At 36.4% G+C, this 25,006-nt stretch overlaps 1 protein-coding gene across 2 annotated transcripts; it reads left to right on the top strand.

Annotated features, from left to right (window-relative positions):
• On the top strand, positions 164–25,006 carry LOC109824439 (CBS domain-containing protein CBSCBSPB3-like). Of its 2 annotated transcripts, XR_002242641.1 has the most exons (14): positions 164–391; positions 478–610; positions 713–883; positions 4,009–4,087; positions 4,200–4,313; positions 4,440–4,506; positions 14,986–15,091; positions 15,175–15,233; positions 19,843–19,952; positions 20,122–20,246; positions 20,361–20,443; positions 20,526–20,615; positions 24,214–24,475; positions 24,554–25,006. XR_002242641.1 is itself a non-coding variant. In XM_020391037.1 (13 exons), the coding sequence occupies exons 1-13, from the start codon at positions 182–184 to the stop codon at positions 24,406–24,408; spliced, it is 1,542 nt and encodes a 513-aa protein (XP_020246626.1). In that variant the 5' UTR covers positions 164–181; the 3' UTR covers positions 24,409–25,006. The 2 variants fall into 2 exon arrangements, 1 of the variants encoding a protein (XP_020246626.1); XM_020391037.1 differs by having other exon boundaries at positions 24,214–25,006.

The following is a 25,006-nucleotide window of genomic DNA, read 5'->3' as shown; positions in this document are numbered from 1 at the left end:
CTCCGACTCTCTCTTTTCGTCGTCGCTCAAAAATCTCGGGTTTCAATAAATTTAGGCTTTCACCCCCACACCAAACCCTAACTCCGTCAAAAAATGAGCACCAACGCCATCCCGCCGCCGAGGCGGAACCAACAGCCGCGTAAAAAAAAAAAAACTCATCTTTCTCTCTTTTTGCCCCTTTATGCTTATTGTTGACGATCTTTTAGCTGATTTTGTGCGTGTTTATGTTAGTGGTGAGAGAACAGTGAAGAAGCTGAGGCTTTCGAAAGCCCTAACGATCCCCGAGGGCACGTCGGTGTCCGATGCGTGCCGGAGAATGGCACAGAGGAGAGTGGATGCGGTTCTGTTGACTGATTCTAATGGGCTGTTATCTGGGATTGTAACTGATAAGGTTTTGAAATTTTCTCTGTTCAATAAACTTATGGTTTGTTTCCTTTTCAGAACGATGTTTTATTTGTGTTGTTTTTTTGTTGGTAGGATATTTCGACGAGGGTTATAGCAGAAGGGTTAAGGACCGAGCAAACAGTCATTTCGAAGATTATGACCAGGAATCCGATTTTTGTGATGGCCGATACTCTGGCTATTGAGGCATTGCAGAAGATGGTTCAAGGTTTGCTGAAATTTGAGCTGAGATGATGACATTAGATTGAGCAGTGCATAAAAGTTTCATCTTTTTTTTTTTTTGTTTTTCTTTGATTTTTGTGTTTGGCAGGTAAATTTAGGCACCTTCCTGTTGTGGAAAATGGTGAGGTTATTGCCATGTTAGATATTACAAAATGCCTGTATGATGCTATATCGAGAATGGAGAAGGCAGCAGAGCAGGGTAGTGCCTTAGCTGCCGCCGTCGAAGGGGTTGAGCGCCAATGGGGAAGCAATTATTCGGGTAGGTATAACTTTCATGTGAGTATAATTTAGTTCATATTACACACATTAAAGCATGATTTAAAGTTGTAGGGGAGATAACGAGTCAATAGTTAATTTTTACTTCTGTTGTCTTTTCTAAGTAGTGAAATCTTCTTTTTAATTAAGGATAGCATATGATCTCAATTGCATACACCATTAAGAACCAGAACTTTTGTTGACTGCAATTGCTGTCACAACCATTTCCCCCTTGCTCAACATGTTGTGGACTTATTATTTTTAATATTTCTAGAAAAATAGAGTGATATTTATTTATACGTGTACTTGTTTTAGTAGGTTATGTGCTTATGACTTTTCATTTTACTGTCTGATAAAACTGCACTTAAGAAAAAAACTGAGGGTGATCAAGAGGAAAAGGAAATATCATGTAAAGCAACTGGCTAGATGAAATTAATGCTTACAAAATAAGTAAGATGACGTTATCACTCTGAGTCTCTGATGATCCCTGACCTTCCATAAACTCCTGCTATAGACAGATCACATCAAGGCTAATCTATCAATTTATATGGAAAAAAACTCCAGAGAGATTAAGCAAACTCAAATCTCATGCTATTTTAGATTCATTAATTAAGATGTTTCGATATTCTTGAACTAGTTCTAAATCCCAGTCTACTTGCAATTGGGCCTGGGATTAGGAGTATGAACTGCTTGCTGGATTGTCACCCAGTATCAATTGGAGGGGAGCAACCACTATCTTTGATCTGTAGGAAATGACAGAAAATGTGAGGAATTTTTGGTTTTTATATTGTTTTAATGTTTGTATTGAATCTCAACAAAAAGTTGATCACATTGATGGAAGATGTTGTCTCCTTGTTGTTATTTTGTTCATCCCATCTGTCTTAATGCCTTTATTACTAAGGTTTTAGGCCTTCTCTAGGTGTAGGTTTAATTTTTGGGAATGGATGATTGTTCCTGCTTTATTATTTGTGGTTTACAAGAAATTTCTTGAAGACTGTATTGTTTTACCTTTTGATGTTTCTGATGGTTTGCAGTTAAGGTCGCTTTTCACCTCATAAAGGTGGATTATAACCTATTTGTTTGCTATTAGGCTAAGACTGCTAACCCTCGTTGCGCGATTCCCTGGACGTCCCCTCGAACCATCGTACAACCATGCGAACCGATTCCCGTTACATTTGCGAACCGATTCCCGTTACATTTGCGAACCGATTCCCTCCATTATACAAACCGGTTCCTAAAAATGGCATGCCACTTACAAGTATGCTAGATGCAAAGTCTCTTTAAGTGCACATGCGCAAGACGCAATACAAGGTGTGCAATTAAATGAAGGGAGACATACAATAGAGTATATGAGCCAAAATTTTACTATAACTAAACATGTATATTAATTAAATGTTAAATGAAACCATGATCCTAAAACGAGCTCTGTGAAAAAAAAAACAGAACAAAGAAACAAACTCCATAAAAAGTATATAAGTATTTTATATGTAAAAATATTAAAATTCATAATTAGCTTTCTACTATGTACTTTGGAAAACCTTATGCACACGCAATTTTTTTTTACAATGTACCACTAACCGAACTTGCATACCGAAGCAAGCAACTCCTAATGAATCCAAATTTTCTAAGTGGCGAATTGTGTACCCGAATTCGTACAGTGACCCCCTATGTACCGCGTACTGTGTAACTATGCTCCTAACTGTAATGGCCATAGTGGATGGCGTCTGCTGGAGATCTTGTTCAAATCTCTTAGGTCATGAAATTTAGAATATCAAATTTAGCATATGTGTAATACAACCTATTTGTTTGCAGTTAAGGTCTCTCTTCACCTCATAAAGATGGATTACAACCTATTTGTTTGCTATTAGGCTAAGACTTCAAGCTGTAATGGCCATAGTGTATGGCATCCACTGTAAATCTTTGTTCATATCTCTTAGGTCGTGAAATTAGAGTGTCAAATTTAGTATATGTGGATGGAAGACAAATATGACTTGGTATACCGGCACCATTATTCACCAAGTAGCTTTTACTTCAATCTACCTCTTGTCAATATAATGTAATGAGATTTTTAATAGTGCTGGTCTCACACAAAAATTCTACACAACTGCCCCTAGACATTGAGGTATTTTGCATATTTTAGCTAAATTTTGCATGGACACACGTAAGTATAATACACACATGATTTTGAATGTGAACATTTTGGTAATGTTGTTTTAGATCTAGAAACTGATGCATAACAACCGTTTGAGTTTTGTATGGAAGTGTGTAATTTGGAAGTAGAGCATCTTATTGAAGAAATTCTAGTCTACTATTAGAAGAAATCCTAACCTAGTAAAGTTGGAAAATCCTAGATTTGCTAGGATTGCCTTTGATTTATTTAGAGACCTTTATTTTGTTTTAAAATCCTAATCTAGTTAGCATGAGGGTTGTTTTAGATTTTTTTTTATTTGTGTTGTTTGCTTTTAGCTTAGTTAGGTCTAAAAAAGTTAAAGAGTTCTACTACAGTTTGGATCTTTTGAGTCTATAATATATATCATTGTATTATATATTAACTTGAAAAATTAAAAGTTCGATAATTTTGTGAAGTGCTAATCCATGGTGTGAAACTAAACTCTAATCCTAAGTGTGTAAGAATAATCCCGTGTGAACCAACAAGAGGCTGTGAGGCCTTTCAAACCTGTCTTTTGGGTCAAATTTCAAAAAAATCCTAGTCGCCCTTTCATAACAGTACACACCCTAATTCCCTTCGAATGTGCAGACCACTGATGTTACAGAAGATTAACGACAGCAAGGAAACAGAATTAGAAATGATAATAGGCCTTAACAACTCATTGCAGGCCACATTATGAAGGGTTCACGTTAAAAGTGCTCTATGCTTTTTCTAGAGATAATTTAACACGTGCTCATGAGATACTTAACTGTTTGCTGTAGTTTGAAGATCCATTTCCATGTTTTTACATGATTAATTAGACGTCCTTACAATTTTAACATGATCATTATGCACTAAATGTGTTTGTATTTTGTTTGAGAACTTGAATTATAAGTTGCATACGCATTGTGCCTTAGAGTCACCTTACAGATTTTTTTTCTTATACAAGTTTCATTGACTTCAGTTAATTCGTGCTGCAGCTCCTTATGCTTTTATTGAAACTCTTCGAGAACGGATGTTTAAGCCTTCTTTGTCAACTATCATCACGGAAAACTCAAAGTATGGTTGTTTAGTTAGTTCCCAATATTTTCCTCTTGTTATATGACGTTTTAATCAGTTTAGCGTCAAATTGTTCGTCTTATCTAAAGCTTAGAAGCTGCTCATCTTGCAGAGTGGCGGTGGTTTCTCCTTCAGATCCTGTCTATGTTGCAACAAAAAAGATGCGTGACCTTCGGGTTAATTCAGTGATTATTGTGACAGGAGGCCAGCCTCAAGGGATTCTTACGTATGTTCTGCGAATGGAAAACATTGTTATGTTTATATTGGTGTGCTCTAGTCTGTGCCGGTTGTTCTCTCTTTTAAGCATTTCTAATGTTTTCTTTTGATTGCTCTTCCATTTTAAAAATTACAGTTCAAAGGATGTGCTTATGCGAGTAGTTGCTCAGAATCTTTCGCCAGAGTTGACTCTAGTAGAAAAGGTACATTATTTCTTACTCATTTTGCGTGATTATAAATTTGCTATTTGCTCTTTTATTATCAAGGCAATTTACAGGATATAATTGCATTCCGTGCAAGTTTTGTGATTGTGCTTTCTTTAGCTCTTTTTTAGTCTGCACATGATTTTTTCATTTTCCCTTGTATGCTCTTCCTAAGTCTAGGAGAACTTTGGACTGTACCTCTTGGAATTCATGAGCTTAATTGCTTTACAAGGAGCTAGGATATCCTTTCCACTGTCATCTTTTTAGGTTTCGTTGTAAGACGGTTTCTTCTAAATAACTCCAGCCAGGAATTTCAGAACAAAATAGAGGGTTGATGTCAGCTTGTCTGCTTGTCATAAGAATTTTGTCAAATCTTTTATGGATTCTTTTCCTTCATGCTCCCCATTTTCTCTGAAGGTATTAAATGATGAGCATGGGTTGGTTCCCATGCGTTGCAGTTATTTTTAGCATTTAAATGTATAACATCATCATGGATATGAGCCTCTTGTTCATTAGTTTAATACTTCTTGCTAATCTTTTTCGCACCTGAACAAGTATATGATGCATATGTGAAGCAATCTACTGTAGAATGCATCTGAAATCATCTTATTTTCTCTTTGAATCAGATGTATAAATTACTTTCCACTTTTTTTTTTCTCTTTTTTCTCACTTCTCATTTGGTTCCCAGCTTCTACACTTCTTTGCATTAAAAGAGTTTTTACCCTCTTGTTCATGCTATATTTTTGTAGAAACACTCTGGAGAATTTGGAACTCATGAAAAACAATGCTTGATCTTTGTTTTCTGTTTCAGACTTATTTTCAGAAAATAAAATTTTCTTCTAGACTTTGCAAAGCCTATACGTGGTTCATATTCAATTCCTTGTGTTAAAGGGGTGCTTGTTTCAAATTATGCACGTCATCATTACCCAGACATTGACTTATACAGCACCTTCATGTTATGCAATATTGTAGTTGATACGAGTTGCCGTGCGAGCACCTTTGATCGCGGAATTATCAAAGATGGGTTGAGAAGAGGATGACAGAAACACAAGCACAATTCAGTATATGGCGAAGGAAATTACCTTCTCTAGATTATGAGTATGAAAAGATTACAATCCATCTCTCACAATCTCACTAGAATCGAGAACCTCTCAATCCTCTCTAAACCCTAATACAAAGATTAGAATCTCTCTTTGAATCTATCTGATTCAAGATCTCTAAGATGATGTTTAGAAACCCTAAACAACCCTTTATATAGGTGTACTAACGTGGATGGCAATTTGGTAAATAACCAGACCCAAAACCAACAGGAATTCGTGTGAACAGAAACCCAAACAAACCAGGAAACCATCGATGAGTCGACTCATGACTGAGATGAGTCGACTCGTCCGAAACTGGACAAAACTAAAAAATCAGCGATGAGTCGACTCATGACAGTCATGAGTCGACTCAACCTGATGAGTTGACTCATGACTGTTATGAACTCATGACAGTCATGAGTCGACTCAACCTGATGAGTTGACTCATGACTGTTATGAGTCGACTCACAGGTTGAAAACTGGATACTTCGATTCTTCTGCTCGTCGTCTCGTTCCACGCTTTCTCCTGCGTTCTCTTGTACTGTTTGACTTCTCTATTCTCATATTATCATGATAATCATCTATCCTCAAGCTCCCATGAGGATCGCTAAGTTCCGAAGAGAAGATACACCCGTATCATGAGTCCCCTCTTTAAGAACTTGAAGTCCCGTTCAAGTTAGAACTTTTGCTGAGGAAACTCTCGAGCTCCTTCATTTTTTCTGCACCACCTGGCCTTGCTAGGAATCCGATCTCGACGTCCGAGCAGAAACAACTCATTCATCTCGCGTCTCGTCGTAGTCACCGTTCGCTCTAAGTTGCAATCCTTTGTCGATGGTTTTTCTAGAAGTCTAATACACAGCAAGACAAACTTCTTGCTTGCATTCACTAGTCTCTTCGCTCGTGTCACCGTCCCCACGCTTGTCTCCCTCGGAAGAGATGCCGAACGAAATATGAACTTTACACCATCCTTAGTGAAGGTGTACTTCTGAGCCCGCCTCTCGTAGATCGCATATCTATCCCATAAGTATGGATTGCCTAGTATAATCTGACAAACATCCAATGGAACGACGTCGCATGTGACCTCATCAATATACGACTCGTGGAGCGCAAATCTGACAGTGCATTGATCAACTACACTCATGACCTCATCAATATACGACTCGTGGAGCGCAAATCTGACAGTGCATTGATCAACTACACTCAGTTTCTTCTCCTTCTGAATCCACCCCAATGGATAGGGCTGACAGTGCATTGATCAACTACACTCAGTTTCTTCTCCTTCTGAATCCACCCCAATGGATAGGGCTTCGGATGCTTGATCGTCTTCAGATCCAGTTTCTGAACCAATACCTCGGATATCAAATTATTCTCGCTGTCCGAATCAACAATGACATCAACCAAACTGGTCTTCACTTGCAACTTAATAACAAAGAGTTGCTCTCTTTGGTCGTCGTCCTTTTTCGTGGTTTGCTCCCCGTCATAAGGTTAAGACTGCTGTTGGGCTCTGTCATTCTCGGGACTTCTTTCGGACCTTGAGCTATCATGTATGCTTTTTTTTCCTCCTTCAACCCTCTTGGCTTGAGATGATGATACTTCTTCCAGCACCGATCAGCTGTGTGCCCTGTTTTCTCGCAGTGACTACAAATCAGTCCTGCCTTCCCTGGATCACCCTTCTTCTTCTCCTTCTTAGATTGAGAACTACTAGACTCGTCTCCCGTCTGTTTGGAGTCCCCCTTAGCCTCGTTGTCCTTTTGCTTGTCCTCGAGGACAATAGCCTTCACGCTCGTCTCTGTAATTGATTCCACCGTGAATAGCTTTATCTCCTTTCGGATGTAATCGCTCAATCCCGTCATATACTTCATAAACACAGAATATTCCTCTGTTGCAATATTGAGGACCATCGCCTGCTGCTGGAACTCCGTGGTGTATTCTTGAACGGTTTGATTGACCCTTTGGCGCAAGCCGTATTACTTGTACCAACGCTCTTCAAGGAATCCCACCGGGTAGAACCGCTTCCTCAGTAACTCCTTAAACTTGTTTCACGACACCGTCTTCTTCTCCTGTTTGCAGTAGGATTTTTACCACGTCAACGCGTGTCCTGAAAGCTTCAAAGTCGCGAACATAATCTTCTCTTTTGACGAATAGCCATAAAGAGTAAAATACGTCTCCATCCGCTCGATCCAGTCATCAAGCCTCTCGACGTCAACACTCCCATCATAAACATGAATCTTCACCTTGAAGTCAATCTTCAGGCTCTGATAAGAATTCTTACCCCCTTGATGCAATGCAGCCTTAACGGTCTCCTCCTCGTCGGAATCTGAATCTACTCTCTTCACATCGGACTCAATAATTTTCTTCGAAGAAGATTCACATTGTTTGCCACCTCTATGGATAAGACTGACGAGTTGTGTGAGAGTCGAACCTATCGTCTCGATCTGTTTCTCCAATGCATCAATCCTCGCTGAATTGTCTCATTCAGCCATCTTATTCCTCCTTAAAACCCGGACTCCTTCCAATGAAATAAGGATCTCGCCAAGCTTCTTGTATTGGGATCGAGTAAGGATCATACACAGAATGTCCCTTCACCGGATCTGTTCTGATACCAACTTGATACGAGTTATCGTACGAGCACCTTTGATCGCGGAATTATCAAAGGTGGGTTGAGAAGAAGATGACAGAAACACAAGCACAATTCAGTATATGGCGAAGGAAATTATCTTCTCTAGATTATGAGTATGAAAAGATTACAATCACTCTCACAATCTCACTAGAATCGAGAACAACCTCTCAATCTTCTCTAAACCCTAATACAAAGATTAGAATCTCTCTTTGAATCTATCTGATTCAAGATCTCTACGATGATGTTTAGAAACCCTAAACAACCCTTTATATAGGTGTACAAACGTGGATGATAATTTGGTAAATAACCAAACCCAAAACGAACAGGAATTCGTGTGAACAGAAACCCAAACAAACCAGGAAACCATCGATGAGTCGACTCATGACTGAGATGAGTCGACTCGTCCGAAACTGGACAAAACTCAAAAACCAGCGATGAGTCGACTCATGACAGTCATGAGTTGACTCAACCTGATGAGTCGACTCATGACTGTTATGAGTCGACTCACAGGCTGAAAACTGGATACTTCGATTCTTCTGTTCGTTGTCTCGTTCCACGCTTCCTCCTGCGTTCCCTTGTACTGTTTGACACCTCTATTCTCATGTTATCATGAGAATCATCTATCCTCAAGCTCCCATGAGGATCGTTAAGTTCTGAAGAGAAGATACACCCGTATCAGTAGTTGTACCTTGTGTACATGCAGTTTGATATTAGTGCAAAACTGTATATGTATGACCTGAATGATATCCTATCTTTTCTGCTTGCAACCTGCTGGTATTATTGCTTTGCATTGCTGGGCGCTTGCTTTACATTTGTCAGTGAGCTTTTGACTCAAGGAGGGTTCATCTGTTGTTTCTTTTACAGTCTTGTAGACTTGCTATTTGCTCAACTTGATAACTCTGTGGATTTTAACTTTTCACACATTTGTAAGAATGTTGACTTGTTAAATGAAATTTATTTATAGTTTTTTTGGAGAAAAGACCAGGGCCAAAACTTTATTGATAGAAAGAAATTTAGTTATACTTACAAACTTACAAGAGAGAATTTATCTAGGAGGTTGTTTGTTTCGTTGTAACTAGAGGATTGCAGCTATAGTTGTGTGCATCCAAGGTTTTAAAAATCGGCTATCAGAAATAAATTGGATGGTCAAAATTCATATTGGATCCCGGTTATCAGGGATATATCAGGGATAAATAGTAAAAATCGAAGTGTCATATCAGATATATAATATAATGTACTAAAATATAATCTAAGATTCTAAGCACATTTAAGGAAGTATAAACATACTAAAATGTAAATAACTCATGTTTAGATCACTAACCAATTGTCGAAACTTGCTTCTCAATTGCGTAATGGAACCGTCCGAGCGCATAAACTTCAAAAGGATAAAATACTATAAGTAAAAATGGAATATCATACAAAGAAGTACCAAGATAACATAAAACATGAAGAATCATCAACATAATTTTTACGTACTCACAAATTCACAAGATCAAAGATTCAAACTAACTCGGGAGTTAATAGTCAAGTCAACATCCATAAGCAAAGATAAGCAAATAGTAACCAAGTTCTAAAGCTATAAATAGTTCATAATTGTTAAACATCAAAAGAGCACATCTAAATTAAAGTTTATGCAAAAGATAAGTAAATCAATCTTCATTGGAATCAAAAGATGGAGTATCCGTCATTCCCTCCGCATCGACCTCCGATGATAATGTTTCCATGTCTTCCTCTTCCACCATGTCATCTTCCAACAACACCTTTCCCTTTGACAAAGACTCTCCCGACTTTTTCCTTCTTCAATATGTCTTTTTTCTTGCACTCTTTCTCTTCTTGGGATTAACTCCTAAAAAATCTCCGCATTGCCTTCAAGTCAAAGATTCCCCCACAAACACTTCATCCTCACTCTCATCATCACGACCACTCTTATCTATATTCATCAACCATTCGGAGGATCTTTCCTCGTCGTCGTAGGCAAGTAAATGATTTCTATCCCTATTGACATGCTTATTCTTCAATTTCACATTGAACTTGACATAGACTAAGTCATGTAGTTTCTTGTGTGTTAGTCTATTTCTCTTCTTTGTATGAATCTTCAAATCAAAACAAAAAAGAACAAATTAGTCTAAAATAGTAAATTGTGCTCCAATATAATTACAACTTAAAAAATAATTACCATCTCAAAAGTGCTCCAATTCCTTTCGCAAACCGAAGGGCTAGTTATCAATCTTATAATTCACATTGCTATTATCCTCGATTGGGGAGCATCAGTCTCAAAAAGCTTCCACCAATCAACTAGTTAATTCATAGTTATAGGTGAAAATAATTAGTACATTGTAACTTCCAAATAGAAACCATTGAATTAGTTTTAAATTTGTACGAAAAATGTAAATATACCCGGGTTAAGTTCATGTTTTTTTGCTTGGTTCATGGCAACCTCTCTCCTGGACGACCCTTTTTGTGTGGTATAACCCAAGAGTTTAGATGGAATCTTGCTAAAAGCATCATAGTTTTTTGGATAGAGTTTGTTTAAACGATCTATAACGCCACTCGTGAAGCTTCCATCTTTTTCAATCTCTATGATAGACGTATAATAGTGTAGTAGGGATTCAGATAATACCCTGCTCTGTGGAGTGGTCCTTTAAGCTTGTCATCCGAACTCGTATCAGTAATCTTCCATATAGGACGATATTTCTTCTCTTCATCCCTAAGGTCCTCTTTAATCTCCTTCTTGGCCACCAACAAGTCTCCATGCACATATCCCATGGATGAAGTTTTATCACTATCAACTCTTTGTAGGACTTTTATCGAAGGAGAAAACATCCTAAGGGCAAGATCGACATTGTCCCAAAACTTGTTGCTGAGAATGTTCTCACAAATAAAATAAGACTCATTAAGACAAATATACAAACAAACAATATAAAAGAAACTCTATGCAAATGATATGTGCATTTAACAAGATCTGGGCATATGGATTTTACAATGCAAAAAAAATTAATGTAGACAGTAACTTCAATTACTAATTATACACATAGTATAGGAATTAGCCAGGAAATAAAAAACAAGCAAAATTATACCTTTTCCCCACTTCTTTTGCCGAAAAATTGCATTTCATCCAATCGTTATAGACAAACATTTGCTTCAACTCTTTCTTGTCTCTCAACGACTCTAAAGCGAGGAATACGGTAGCAAATCACGTCACTCCTTGTCTCATAAGGTCCCCTTTTGCAATATCTCATGATATGAAGAGACCTTGTGTGACTATATTATAGATGTGCACCGACATAGTTCTTCTCATCACAATCACATTCCAAATAGGACGGATTTTGGTTATATCATCTAACATCAAGTTAATGGTGTGTGCCGTACAAGTGGTCCAAAATATATTTGGCTTAGTTGGTGCTAAGCTTTTTGCGGCCTTTATGTTATTTGAAGCTCCATCGGTGACAACTTGCATAGCATTCTCTGACCCTACCTCCTCAATTGCTTTCACCACAAAGTCCAATATATAATGCCCATTATGTTTGTTTGTCTGATGTATCCATTGAAGCCAAAAAGCATATTTTCCCTCTAAATGCACCACTATATTCATGGTACTCCTCATCTTGCGGTCACTCCACACATTGATCATTATGGAGCACCCATTAAGTGCACAATTCTTGAAATGTTCAACGACCTCCCTTGTTGCATCCATCTCTCTTTGCAGAATTGGCTCACTCAACTCATATGGTGATGGAGGATTTAAATAGCCTCCAAACTTTGCAATTGCATGCACCATTTACTTGAAGAAGGAAGGCTTGAGGTATTAAAGGCGATACCAAATACATAGAACCATCTTCCCATATACTTGTTCACATCCTCCATAGCCTTCTTTCTGTATTTATTGTTCATCATAGGTTGTTTTCCTTTTGATATTAGTTCAGCCGTCTCGGTAGGGAGTGACTTGCAAAAGCATCCATTGGCCATTTTGTCTTGAAGGAATGATGAACTTTTTTGAGTAGGTATAGACACATTCCCCTCATATCCCTCTTCCTCCCCTACATGGACATCATCAAGCAAATCTTGCGCTTTCAACTCGTTCTCATCCTTACTCTTCTTGGACCTATGCAATATTTCTGAAGCTTTTTTTTTCACATCTTTCGGAACCTTATCATAACTCGTACAATTCCCTCTAATTCCTGCCAAGTGTGTTTTGAACTGGCTTATCCCTCCATTCACAATCTGCATTCAAAACTTGCATTTTAACATTGGTTGCATCATTACCAACCCTCTCCCCGTATGTCCAACAAGGATCTTTGCCTCTTGATTTTGCTGGTTTGTTAGATCCTTGAGTTGCTATTTGGCTAGATCCTTGACCTTCAGACGACATCCACCTATCAATTGTTTAAGATTCAACATCTTAGATAAACTTATGAAAATAATCAACAAGTATATAAAACAGAAAATAATCATAAATTAACATTCATGTTGTTTGTTTCAATCACATGCAATTTTAGTTTCTAATTTCAGTTTTAAACTTTAGTTTTGAACTTCAGTTTCTAACTTAAGTTTTATTTTTGTTGTAGTAGGTAAGTCTTATTTTTGTTGTAGGCTTGTAGGTTTCAACATAAAAATACAGCGAATCATGAAGATGAGACTTGTAGGCTACAATTTAAAATTATAGTGGACAATGAAGATGATGCTAACAAACAAAATAAAAAACACATCATAATTTGACAATTTTTTCTCTCCTTTGGTCCTAATATCTTCGAGCAGTGATTCAGTTCAATTAATATATAGTTAGCAAAGAAAGAACTTTGGAAAAATAAAAATTCACAGAAGATAATATATGTACCTGTTTCAATTTTTTCGAGCTTTAAGGGAGTCTTCAAGGACTGATCTATTTTCAATTTCTTCAGTGGTTGAGACTCGAGAGAGCTCTCAACAAAAATAGCTACGGGGAGCTTCGACCTTTGAGGAGCTTCGACCTTTGAGAGCGCTTTGGACTTTGAGAGACATGTTTGAGAGATCTTCGAACACCTTTGAGAGAGCTTTAGAGAGAGGGGAGGGAGGCAAGAGAATAGCGATGGGGAGGATTTAGGGTTTGGGTGAACAATGGAGGCGTTTTGGGGATTGGTTGGATCAATCTAATAAGTTTAGATCTTTTAAGTTGCGAGTATTGGCTGATTCGGGTCTGAAAAGTATGTGTTATATGACTCGAAACCCCATTAAGCTTTGGGCTTCTTTTACAAGAAAATGGCTAGTTTTTAGACCGATAAAATCGGCGATTTATTGGGTTTTTGCTGATATATTGGCTAAAATTGGGTGAAAACGATAACCAATTTTTTTCCTCCAAAAATTGTAACGTAAGGGGTCAAAACCCGATATATCGCCTATATTTCGATAATATTGGTTGATTTTAAATCATTGTGTGCATTTTGGGACACTTTGAGTTAGTTGATGTTGTTTGTTTCACTATGACTAATAAATGTAGTTGAAAGTGTAGTTGCAAAAAGGTCTCTATGTATAACGGTTGACTTATGAAGATTTAGACAAAAGTCATAGTTGCAACCTTTTGAGCAGAAAACTTTTCGAAATGGAAGTCCAATTGCAACTAGCCCCCAAGAAAAGTCTAAAAAATCTCGATACACCAAAACTTGTAACCATAATTGCAGTTGAAAATTGCATAAGTTTTAAAATTAAACCATGCAACTACAATTACAATACCATGTGTCAGCAGGTGCAACAAGTACAATTGCATATAAATTGCATTGCCATCACAGTAAGATGCATCCAGTTAGCCCTATGTCTGTACTCAACAGTAGCATGCCTCATATTTTGGAATGAAATGACTTCACCTTATAGTTGTAGGGTAATTAAGTTTCCAAATTAGTTGATAGGTTCAGGGGGATGATCTTTATTTGTGCATATTATGTGGAGAGAGTATGTTATGCCTTTCCACTGTTTGTGTTTGCCTATGCAGAGACCAGAAAAGTTTTGAGGAGCATGCATTTTTATCTTCATGACATTAACTTCTAACCTAGTTGCCATTCTCCTAAATATCTTGCACTATTTTCCCTTAATTTACACATTCTTGCCATTTTTAATTCAACTCATTCAGCTTTTACGAGTCTATAATTGATAAGCGGGACACTATATGGATCACTCATCATGGTTCTATCTAGCATGAATATTTCTATCATATTAAGCTCTATTGTGTATAACAAGTGTTAGATACATGTTATGCATCTTTTTAAGAATTTATCGTGTGCTGCTATGGTATGTCCGAGTCGGCATATATGTGTCGGTGCAAGGTACTGTTTTACATGGAGACTAGCATGACTCACCTTATTTGAAACACTTTAATGTACATAACTTGCTAGTACATGCTTGTATTATTCATTTCAATGGTATTGTCAACTAGGGTTGTGAACAATACTACACACTGATGCTCTGCATGTTTTTTCTATTCATTGCAAGCAATAAAATATTTTGCTATGAATGCGATGCTTTACCTTTCTCTTATATTTAACTTAACATTTCATTACTGACTATCCAGGGACTCGGGTTTATAAGGATAAAACAGTTGTTCTATAGCATTTTCCTGTTGTAGCACATTGTCGTCCAATTAATTACCATGTTAAGTAGCTACTCGAACTTGCTACTAGTTTGTGAACCTTAAAAAGTTAACGCTATGCTAATTTTGTTGAACACTTTACATTTAATATTTTGAACTGATTAACTTAAAACAGACATCCTTTTTGGCATGCATTTTTAATTCAATTAGTGCTGATTGTCAAGGTAATGACTGCAAATCCTGAATGCGCCACATTGGAGACAACAATACTTGATGCACTGCATATCATGCATGATGGAAAATTCTTACATCTTCCTATTGTAGATGGGGGTAAGCAATTATTCTTTTTATAGTTAAGGCCTTAGAGAGAGATCCCTTTGTATTCACTTGTCTAAGACAAAGGTCTCTTGCAGAGGGGCAAATTACTGCTTGCTTGGATGTCCTACAAATAAGTCACGCTGCCATTTCCATGGTAAGAACTAAATATGTTTGTCTTGGTTTGTGAATTTTATTATTCTAATCTGAAATTTTTTTGGGTTGTAAATGTTATATAGAATTTGGTCTTATAATCTTTAGGGGGTTATTGAGTTTTACATGTCCTCTATCATATGTTATTGAATTTGATAACTAAGCTGTAAGAGAGGAATAAAATGTCGATCTTTCGGACAATTATTAACAGAAGACAAATACCACCAAACAATTTATTAACTCAATGGAGCAGAAATCAAGGTTACATGATGAAGAATTCTTTGTATATCTTATTGATATCTACAATCAAATTGCCAAAGAGCAACAAGTCTGTAAGTCCTCACCTTATCCAGAATAATCAAACAAAACAACAATAAGATCTTAGCTACACAGACCTAAGTTACCTCGACACCTCATCTGGTCTCCCGCAAGCATGTCTGTTACGTGTCAGACTCCAACACTCCTAGGATACTCCTGAAATATGCATACATTTATTCAGATGTGTATCCATGATGTAATACATGTTTTAGTTTGAAACACTTGCCAGACACTTCTTAGACGCATATCTTACACTTCACGTCCAATTTCTACAACCCGTTTGACAGGGATGAGGTTCGTTTTAGCCAATAACTAGTCTAGAAGTATGATTTAAAAGGGTCGTTTTGATATCTAGTTCAAAAACGAGTGGATTTCCAATTTATAATCTACTTAATAAATGAGTAGAAATGTTACAGGAATTCTAGTTTTCATAACATATGAATGAATGAACAAAATCAATCTATTGTAAATTTATTGCGTCTCAAACCTGCATCCATACACGTCTAATCTAGAGACAAACTTTATTGGAGCTCTTGGTAGAATTTAAAATTCATAGTTATTGGATCTTTTGGTAGAATTTAAAATTCGTAAGATCGAAAGAATTATAAACTAAGATTCATATTACTTTATGTTACTGATGATTAGACCGCTCCATGCTACCTGCAAGCCTCTCGATAATGCAAAAATGTTTTCCAAAAAGGAGGTGAGCTTGATATCCCAAAAGTCATTTACATATCACAAGAAGATAATTAGAAGGTAATGGTTTTATAAGACTTGAATAAAAATTATGAGTTATACCACATCAATATCGGCACCAAGCATATCTTGCCCAAGCACATCATCCGAGCGTGCTTCATCCACACCTGGGGACCTAACCCTATAGCTTTTTTGCTAGAAGATGCATGTTCACCATATCCCATCTATATGTCCTCAAAATCCTCAAACAGTTTAGCCATGAGATTTGCAATAGTTGGAGGGCCTATAACATCATATACATAAATGGTTAGTATAATATTTATAGTTAAGATTATATGAAAATAGCATGACTAAACCGAAACATAGCATTCAACACATCATTCAGGACATGTAAAACTTTGCGTGTTAGGGTCCTAACTAAAACTAAAGTTATTCTTCATCGAGATCTCCAAGGGTTCAATCTTTCCCTTCCATTGCTTGTTAATTACATGATTATATCTAAAACAATTTTCAAATCTCAACTAGTGAGAGCATCGCATTCATAGAATCACATGTTTTTTTGAAACTCCATTTGCTTGCTAATTTATGTTCTTAACTTCCTCCGCTGACAATTTAAGTAATTTTTTTTAGTCTTTGCTTGAATCCATATAATATAATCCAACCTTGATTTTTCAAGCACTCCTATAACAAACTAAAAAATAAACTTTTCAAATCTCAAATATGTAATTGGATAAAAATGCACATGCATCTAACATAAAAACACATATATAATATATAATTAGATTAAAACATTCGTGCATCTCATGAAAAACACATTAGTATTCCATCTCGTGAATGTAAACATATGCAAGGTTGATTTTTTGTTTCTAATTTTCTATTCTTCATTACTAAAATTTGAGGTCAAATATGCAATCCTTTAATCGAACAATGCAACTTTTGAGATTTAAAGCAACCCATTAGTTCAAATTACAAATCAAAAATCAGTTTGAACTCGAAAATCATGTAGATTACACCATAGCTACATATAGCCAGACCTAATATGGCGACTATATTGACCGGTCACTTTCACCATTATCAAAATACAAAAGTTTTCATACTCAATAGAAATGACTTTAATACTAGAGTATCATGTTTAGAACTAAATTTAGAGAACGTATGGCATATGGAAAAAATACAAAAAACATTAATTACTTATGAAAAATATTACCCAGAATCCCTTGCATATGAATTGCATGTAGTTAGGGTTGTATATATAATTAGGTTTCTCCACATAGAATGATTTAAATTTAGGACTACAACTATATATGATCCCTTGAACCTTAGTTTAGATCCATGTAGAACGATCTAAATTAATAAGTTGCATATAGGTCCTTTGAACCTTAGTATAGATTTATATGAATAATTATAAATTATATGTGCATGATACTTAATTTCGTATTAAGTTTAAAATCAAATTACATGAAAAAATTATGATAAGAGAGAGAGAGAGAATACCTACGAGAGGAGGTGAGGCGACGGTTCTTTGGAGAAAAAAAACAGTTCTTTTCCCCGATTGATTCTATGCTATACTGTGGAATATCGGAGGGAGGTGAACTGTTGGCTATGTGTATAGGTAGAACAATTAGTGGGATATTTTTAACAATTATCCCAGTTCTTTCTTGTAAAATTCTACTTGACAAAATAAAAAAAAAACCCTCATTCTAGTTCTATTCGACTAAGACCTTAAACTTCTATCACACGAATATCCCAATTCTAGTTCCATTTGACTTAACACCTAAAAATTTTATTTCACAAATTATCCTAGTACCAATTTTGAGTTTCAATTGACTAAGCCCCATGAAAAAATTCAATCCTTCAAATAATTTATTTACGTAAAAATATATCACTGGATTCTGAGTCTGGATTGGGCATGAACTCCAGAGTCAACTATCAAAAGAGCAACACAAATAAAAGTCTTCGTTCATATTCCGTAACAATAATATACCCTCAATTAAACAATCTTTTAGGGTATTATAGCAGAATACTAATTTTGTTAGTTTTGAGAAAAGTATAAACTAAAAACTAAATTTCTTCATCCCGCAATACTCACCAATTTCATGGCAAACTGAAAAAAATTTGCGCATCAAAAAATAGTCCCATAATCATAATACAAAAAGTATAACAAAAGTGCATAATTATGAAGAAAATGTTCTATTATTGTTTGAAGGCATATTTGTACTTCAATACCCAAAATTTCACCATTTTTAACTTTGCTACTTGAAGGTCTAATTTGACAGTTTGATAACCCAAAGTATGTTAACTTTAATCCGTGTTTTGTTAACACAAAGACCCTTAAAAGACTGAAATACAATTCCTTCTCTTTCCTTTAGCCTAGCTTCTTTTCTATAACAATGTCTTTTTTGTATTCCCTCTCTTATTTTTTCCTTAACATTCATGTGTCCTTTGTGTTGCTTCTTCAACTTCTCATTCTCTTCAGGAGAACGTATGTCTTTCCACAAGAAAAACTTGCACCCAATAATGGGCATGATGAAAACTCCTACAACCATTCTCCTTTGTCCAGTTGAAGTGGACAACATGAAGGACATGAGAACATCCTTCACTTGCGACATGAGAACATCCTTCACTTACATCATGAAGCTTGATGTAAGTGAAGTGGACAACATGAAGGACACTCATGAAGCTTGATTGCTTAGATGATGTGAAACTCCTCAAAATTGACTTCTCCTTCATTGCAAAACTAAAGCCAACTGCTATTAAAACCAACTACTATTACCCAACAATAGAATATAAAACTATGACCTTTAACCCTCACCATAACTTTGAAGTTTTTTGTGCAATGGCAGACCTTTGCCATGGTTTCACAAGTTCATATCCTACCAGGTGCGCCTTTAAAAGTAAGTTTGTAAAGAAAATGATACCATTGCACAAATCTAGGTTTCAGGCAATAAAAATGACGCTCAATCTACGAGTCTTGTTAGAATATAGAACTTTAATCCTTAACCATCACCATGACTTCGGAGTTTTGGTGCAATGACGGGGACCTTTGACAAACGTTAACATACAAAAGTGAAGAGAAAATAATTTTTTTGCCAAATTTCACTTTTGAGTTTGGGACAAGTGGAGAACATAAATTGGGCTCTCTAAGGAATGAGTTTGGGACAAGTGGAGAACATAAATTGGGCTCTCTAAGGAATGAGTTTGGACTCAACATGAGGGTGAAGAATGGGGTGGGGGTAGTTTTCGTCAGAAAGGGTACAATTAAGGTCTTGCATTATGTCCTTGTTCATCCTCATATGGATAATATGTACATGTTTAAATGTGACAATGGATATTTTTTTCCTTTATTCTGGTCTTTTATCGATATATTAGTGGAGAAGTTTTCTTGAGTAGAATTAAGCAAATTCATGGAAAACAAGTTCAAGTGCAAAACCGGACATGTGCATGTTTCTTTTTCTCTTCTCTTCTTCTTCTTCTTCTTCTTCTTTGGGTAGTAGCCTGAAATGACAGCTTATTCTAGAACTAGCTATAAACTTTTGACATCTATTGTAATTGTTATGTTTATGTGTTCATGTGATTAATTCATTGAGTTGCTTCTGAAGGTTGAAGGAGGTCAAGGAGCTGTAAATGACATGGCAAACACAATGATGCAGAAGTTTTGGGATTCTGCTCTTGCTTTAGAGCCACCAGATGAGGAATATGATAGTCGCAGGTCTCTCTCTCTCTCTCTCTCTCTCTCTCTCTCTCTCTCTCTCTCTCTCTCTCTCTCTCGCTCGCTCGCTCTCGCTCTCTCGCTTACAAACCAACAAGAAAGAAACCCCAAGCATAGTTGATGCTTTGTGATCAGCAAGGCTTCCTCACTTCTGTTTGATCATACACAGTGAGCTTTCTGGAATGGTACCATCTGATGCAGATACTGCGAAATCCATGTACCCACCTCTTCTTGGAAACTCATTCTCCTTCAAGTTCGAAGACCAGAAAGGGCGAGTGCATAGATTCAATTCTGGTCAGTATTCATATTAGAGCAGTATGTTTTCAGATATTAAATTATATTGTGGAATGATTGGTGCCAAAAACAAATGTTGACATAGTAATGATACTGTCTTTAAATTTTTTATAGGTACCGAGAGTCTAGATGAGCTTGAATCTGCAGTAAAACAGAGAGTAGGGCTTGAAGATAGCAAGGAGAAGATTCATTTGTTGGTAGGTTTATAATACTATGAAACAAATTGTAGGCTATTATTCTGCTTATGTAACTGAGAATCATTTATCTTGCATCATGCAGTATGTGGATGATGAAGGTGATAAGGTTCTGCTTGCCACGGATAGTGACCTTGCTGGAGCTGTGAATCATGCCAAATTAGCAGGGTGGAAGGTGTTCTCCCTTTCGATGTTATTAATTCAAACATTGATGCTCCACATTATGCCCACCTTCTATTTGGATTATTGCATGTCATGTAAGGGATATCTATATGGAGTTGTGTACCTGATTTTCCATGTCATTTTAGTATATTTCACCCTCAAACATTGGCAACTCAAAATTACTAAGTATGTCCTAGCTATGTTTTATTTGCCTTTCAGAACTCTGGTATTCTAGGTCATTAACTGACCTTCTATTAGAGAGACCAGCTTTTTGAGTTCTGCCCTTTTTCTTGTGGCTATTGGATTCCATTTGGCTCTTTGGCATATATTATGCTATCCTAGTTTCACATCTTTTACTTCTTTGTCTTGGCTTTTCGTGTAGGAAATGTTGGAAGGTTGCTCCTGTTAAACGTAGTAGATATGTACATTTGTTTCCCTTTCTTTTAGTCCCACATTGCTTGGGATACTAGAACAACTACCTTCACAATTATGAAAAAAATACTTTAATACAAAGAATAGAATCGTCCATTTTTCTCCCAAAGCTCTATACTTAAAAACACGTAAACAGCTCCTTGTATAGGTAAACTCAAAGCATGACTATGACAGTGAGGTCTACATATGTGGGGGCTTTCCTATTAGGCTCTTTGTCAAGACATTCTCTTGCTTTTAGTTTCCTAGTCTGGAATTCCGCACTAGTTTATCGAGGGTTGATGTCAGATTGGTAGCCAGTTTGTAGAATCCTGGCCTTTTTTTTGGAGTTTCTCAATTTAGACCTCATTTCAAATGGCTCATTGATGACATGTTGAATAATACGTAATGATTTTTTTTCTTTCACTTCATCGGGGAAGAAATTTTAAAAGTCTATCAGTACCATTTGGTTTTTAGAGTCTGAAGTCCCACTTATGTTAGTTACGAAAGGTTACCACTTCAGTTTAATTTTCATAGAAGACCCTAATCATTCATGAGATATTTCCTTTGTACTGCATCGATAGAATATCTATTTTCCCCACCCCTATCGTTCATGAGAGATTTCTTTTGTGCTGTGATGATAGAATTTCTATTTTCCCCACTCCTATTGTTCACCCTTCTGTTAGTTACGAAAGCTTAGTACTTCGGTTTAATTTCATAGAAGACCCTGATCGTTCATGAGATATTTCTTTTCTGCTGCGTTGATAGAATATATATTTTCCCACCCCTATTGTTTATGAGATATTTCTTTTATACTGCGATGATAGAGTATCTATTTTCCCAACCTCTAACCTGACTATACAGTTGACGTTCCCGCTTATGTTAGTTACAAAAGCTTACTACAGTTTAATTTTCATGGAAGATCGTTCATCAGAGATTTCATTTGTGCTGCGTTAATAGAGTATCTATTTTCCGCACCTCTATCGTTCATGAAATATTTCTTTTGTGTTGCAATGATAGAATATCTATTTTTCCCACCGCTATTTTGAGAACACAGTTGCTGTTCCAACTTCCTCGTCTTATTACCACAGTACATAACATCTGAAATATTCTTTATTTCTGTAGCACTCTTGATGTTAAAAACAAAACTTAAACAGGTGAAGCCTAGTCAACTACCATGGAAGGAGGTTTTCACTGCTTATGCGTGTTCGTATGTTCTTATATCTATTTGTTTGAGAATACGTGCATGCTTTCAGTATTGTTTCAGCATATTGTGTAGTACACTACAGTCTTTGATTCTACTTTTGCTGGGTACAGCTTAGCAAAGATCAACGCTTCCATGACTCTTTTTGAGTTCGATAATATCTCGACTTTTAATTGACAGTGCCAATAGATTTCTGTTCTTATTAAATGTGAAACTCTTCAATGAACAATCTCCAACTCTGGTAGCAAATTGCTTTCCAATAACTGTGGCAGCAAAGCCTATATCTAAAGTTTTTGGGTTGGTTGCATGAATCCTGTTCTTCCGTTCAATTATATTTCGGGCCATCTCCGTCAAGTTGAGTATTAGAGTATCCTTCTTAATTGCTTTCAGCCATGTTCTTTTAGGTCTATCTCTGTATTTCTTTACCATAATTGGGGTGCTTATAAGCCTAAAGCTTTACCCTAATTTATTTAAACCTGCTTACTTCTATCTTCACCCATTTTGTATTACCTTTAAACCCAAAGGCATAAAATATAACAATATATGTATACTGCATCCCTTAATAAAATGAAAATATCCTAAAATGCCCTTCTTCCTCTCTCTAACAAAATACAGTTCAATGACCTCCTCCCTCCATCTCTACGTCTCCAAGCTCCACCTCCACTAATTCTTTATCACAACCACCTCCACCTCCTCGTCCCTCTCCTCCTACCTCTACCTCAACCTTCTCTCATCCTCGCCTCACCATGCTCTTCGCCTTGACCTCCTTTCCCCCTCCTCCAGTACATGTAAGTATAACGACAACGCATGTAAGTATGACAAAAATATATAAGTATGACGACAAAGTATGACAAAAATATGTAAGTATGACGATAAATCATGTAAGTATAGCAACAAAACCTGTAATATAGCATCAACACGTGTAAGTAACAACAAAATTTATAAGTATGGCAATAAAATCTGTAGAAATAGCAACAATATCTGTACTTTACCTCCTCTCAACCTCGCCTCCATCTCCATTCCCCCTTCCCCCTTCCCCAATGCATGTAAGTATAGCAACAACGCATGTAAGTATTGACAAAAAAGTATGCAAGTATGGTGACAAAACATGTAAGTATAACAACAAAGCCTATAATGTAGCATCAACACATATAAGTAACAGCAAAATTATAAGTATAGCAACAAAATCTGTGAACATAGCAACAGTATCTGTAAATACAGCAACATAACATGTTATTATAATTACTGCAACTATAGCAACAAAATTTGTAAGTATAGCAACAAAACTCATAAGTATAACAAAAAAAATGTAAGTATAGTGATAAACCTATAAGTTTAGGACCAATACATGCAAATATAACATAAAAAACTGTAAGTCAATGATGACATGGAAGAGGTGGGATGTTGGGAGATGGAGAGGATGAAGCAGTGGAGGAGAGGGAGGAGGAGGGTCGTTAGAGAGGATGGATGAAGGCTGAAACAAAGAGGCAGAGAGGGTGAGAAGAGGGAGAAGAATGGGTGATAGTTAAGAGGAGTAGGGAGATGACAAGGGCATTTTGAATTCTTTTAACTTTCTTTTTGGTAAATACTATATAAGAATAGGGTGTATTTGATGTTTTGAGCTTAAAATATAAAGGGAAAATATTTTCTGTATATAGGTATAGATAGAAGTGGGCTTAAAAATAAATGAGGGTAAAAACTTTGGGTTCAAAGGCAAAAACCCCTTGATAACATATTGTCATTTTTCTTAACCGGTGCACTAAGAGGGCTTTATTGTACATGACCAAACCTTTCAACCGGTTCTTTCTCATTTTTTCATAAATAGGAGCAACTTCTAATCTCCTACAGATGTTACTTCTTATCTTGTCTTTTAGCGTATACCCATAAGACCATCATAACATTCTCATTTTTGCTGTACTCATTTTTTGCACATGTATTTTTAGCTTGCATGTGTTTCCATATGGTCCTAATGTTGCAGCTGCTTTCCTTGTGTACTCAGGTTCTCAGGCTGCACATTGATAACTCTGATACCAAACAAAGTACAACAAAACTAGAAGAAGCGACAAAAATATCTTCTGACTTGGCAGTTGTCGAAAAAAGTCAATTGACTCCGCTTACAACAGGGCTTATGGCTGGTGCAGTTGTATTGACTGGTATGGGGATTATGGTTTACCTGAAGCGAGCCAATGTGTGATCTTCCATCAAAAATTGAAGAACTACTTTAACTTAATATAGAATCAGAGCTCGCTGATACAAAAAAAGTAAGAGATCAAGGTTACTCGGTTAAAATATCTGCAACATCAGATTTTATTTGCTGAAAAAAAATCTTGTTGCTAAAGGAATCACAGTTCGATGTTGTCTAGGGAGCAGGAACATTCCATAATATCCAACGTATCATCAGGCAATATTCCACTGTTCATATTGTTCATTGCTCCTTTTTCTTCCGAAGCAAAAGTAGATTGTTTCATGTGTAATCTATTATCTATTTTCTACTTTCCATATATTGCTACACTTGAAGCAATTACAGTGGTCATATATATGCAGGATCAGCAATGAAGTATAAACGTGCTAAATGTATGCAAGCTGACGAGGGTTTTTGCAGAAGGTCTAATTAAGTTCCCAGTTTTGTGTTGGAGCAGAGGTTACTTAGCCTTAATTATCTTTTCTCCCCTTGTCATGGATTTTTGCTTTGTGTTGCTAAGATGGATTTTCGAGTTCCTCTTATTATTGGTATTTACATCATCAACAGAATTTTATATTGAACGTTGTTATTGATAGCCATTGTTCCGGCA

The sequence above is a fragment of the Asparagus officinalis genome, chromosome 9, assembly GCF_001876935.1.
Source record: "Asparagus officinalis chromosome 9, Aspof.V1, whole genome shotgun sequence".
Classification (NCBI taxonomy): Eukaryota; Viridiplantae; Streptophyta; class Magnoliopsida; order Asparagales; family Asparagaceae; genus Asparagus; species Asparagus officinalis.
This window is presented reverse-complemented; position numbering and strand designations above follow the sequence as displayed.

Bases quoted from the DNA above. Each gene is read 5' to 3' on its own strand.
- LOC109824439 (XM_020391037.1), top strand. From the start codon at position 182: ATGCTTATTGTTGACGATCTTTTAGCTGATTTTGTGCGTGTTTATGTT. The intron at 4,507-14,985 runs GTACATTATTTC...CTGATTGTCAAG, and splicing joins AGTTGACTCTAGTAGAAAAG to GTAATGACTGCAAATCCTGA. The intron at 20,444-20,525 runs GTAGGTTTATAA...TGCATCATGCAG, and splicing joins AGGAGAAGATTCATTTGTTG to TATGTGGATGATGAAGGTGA.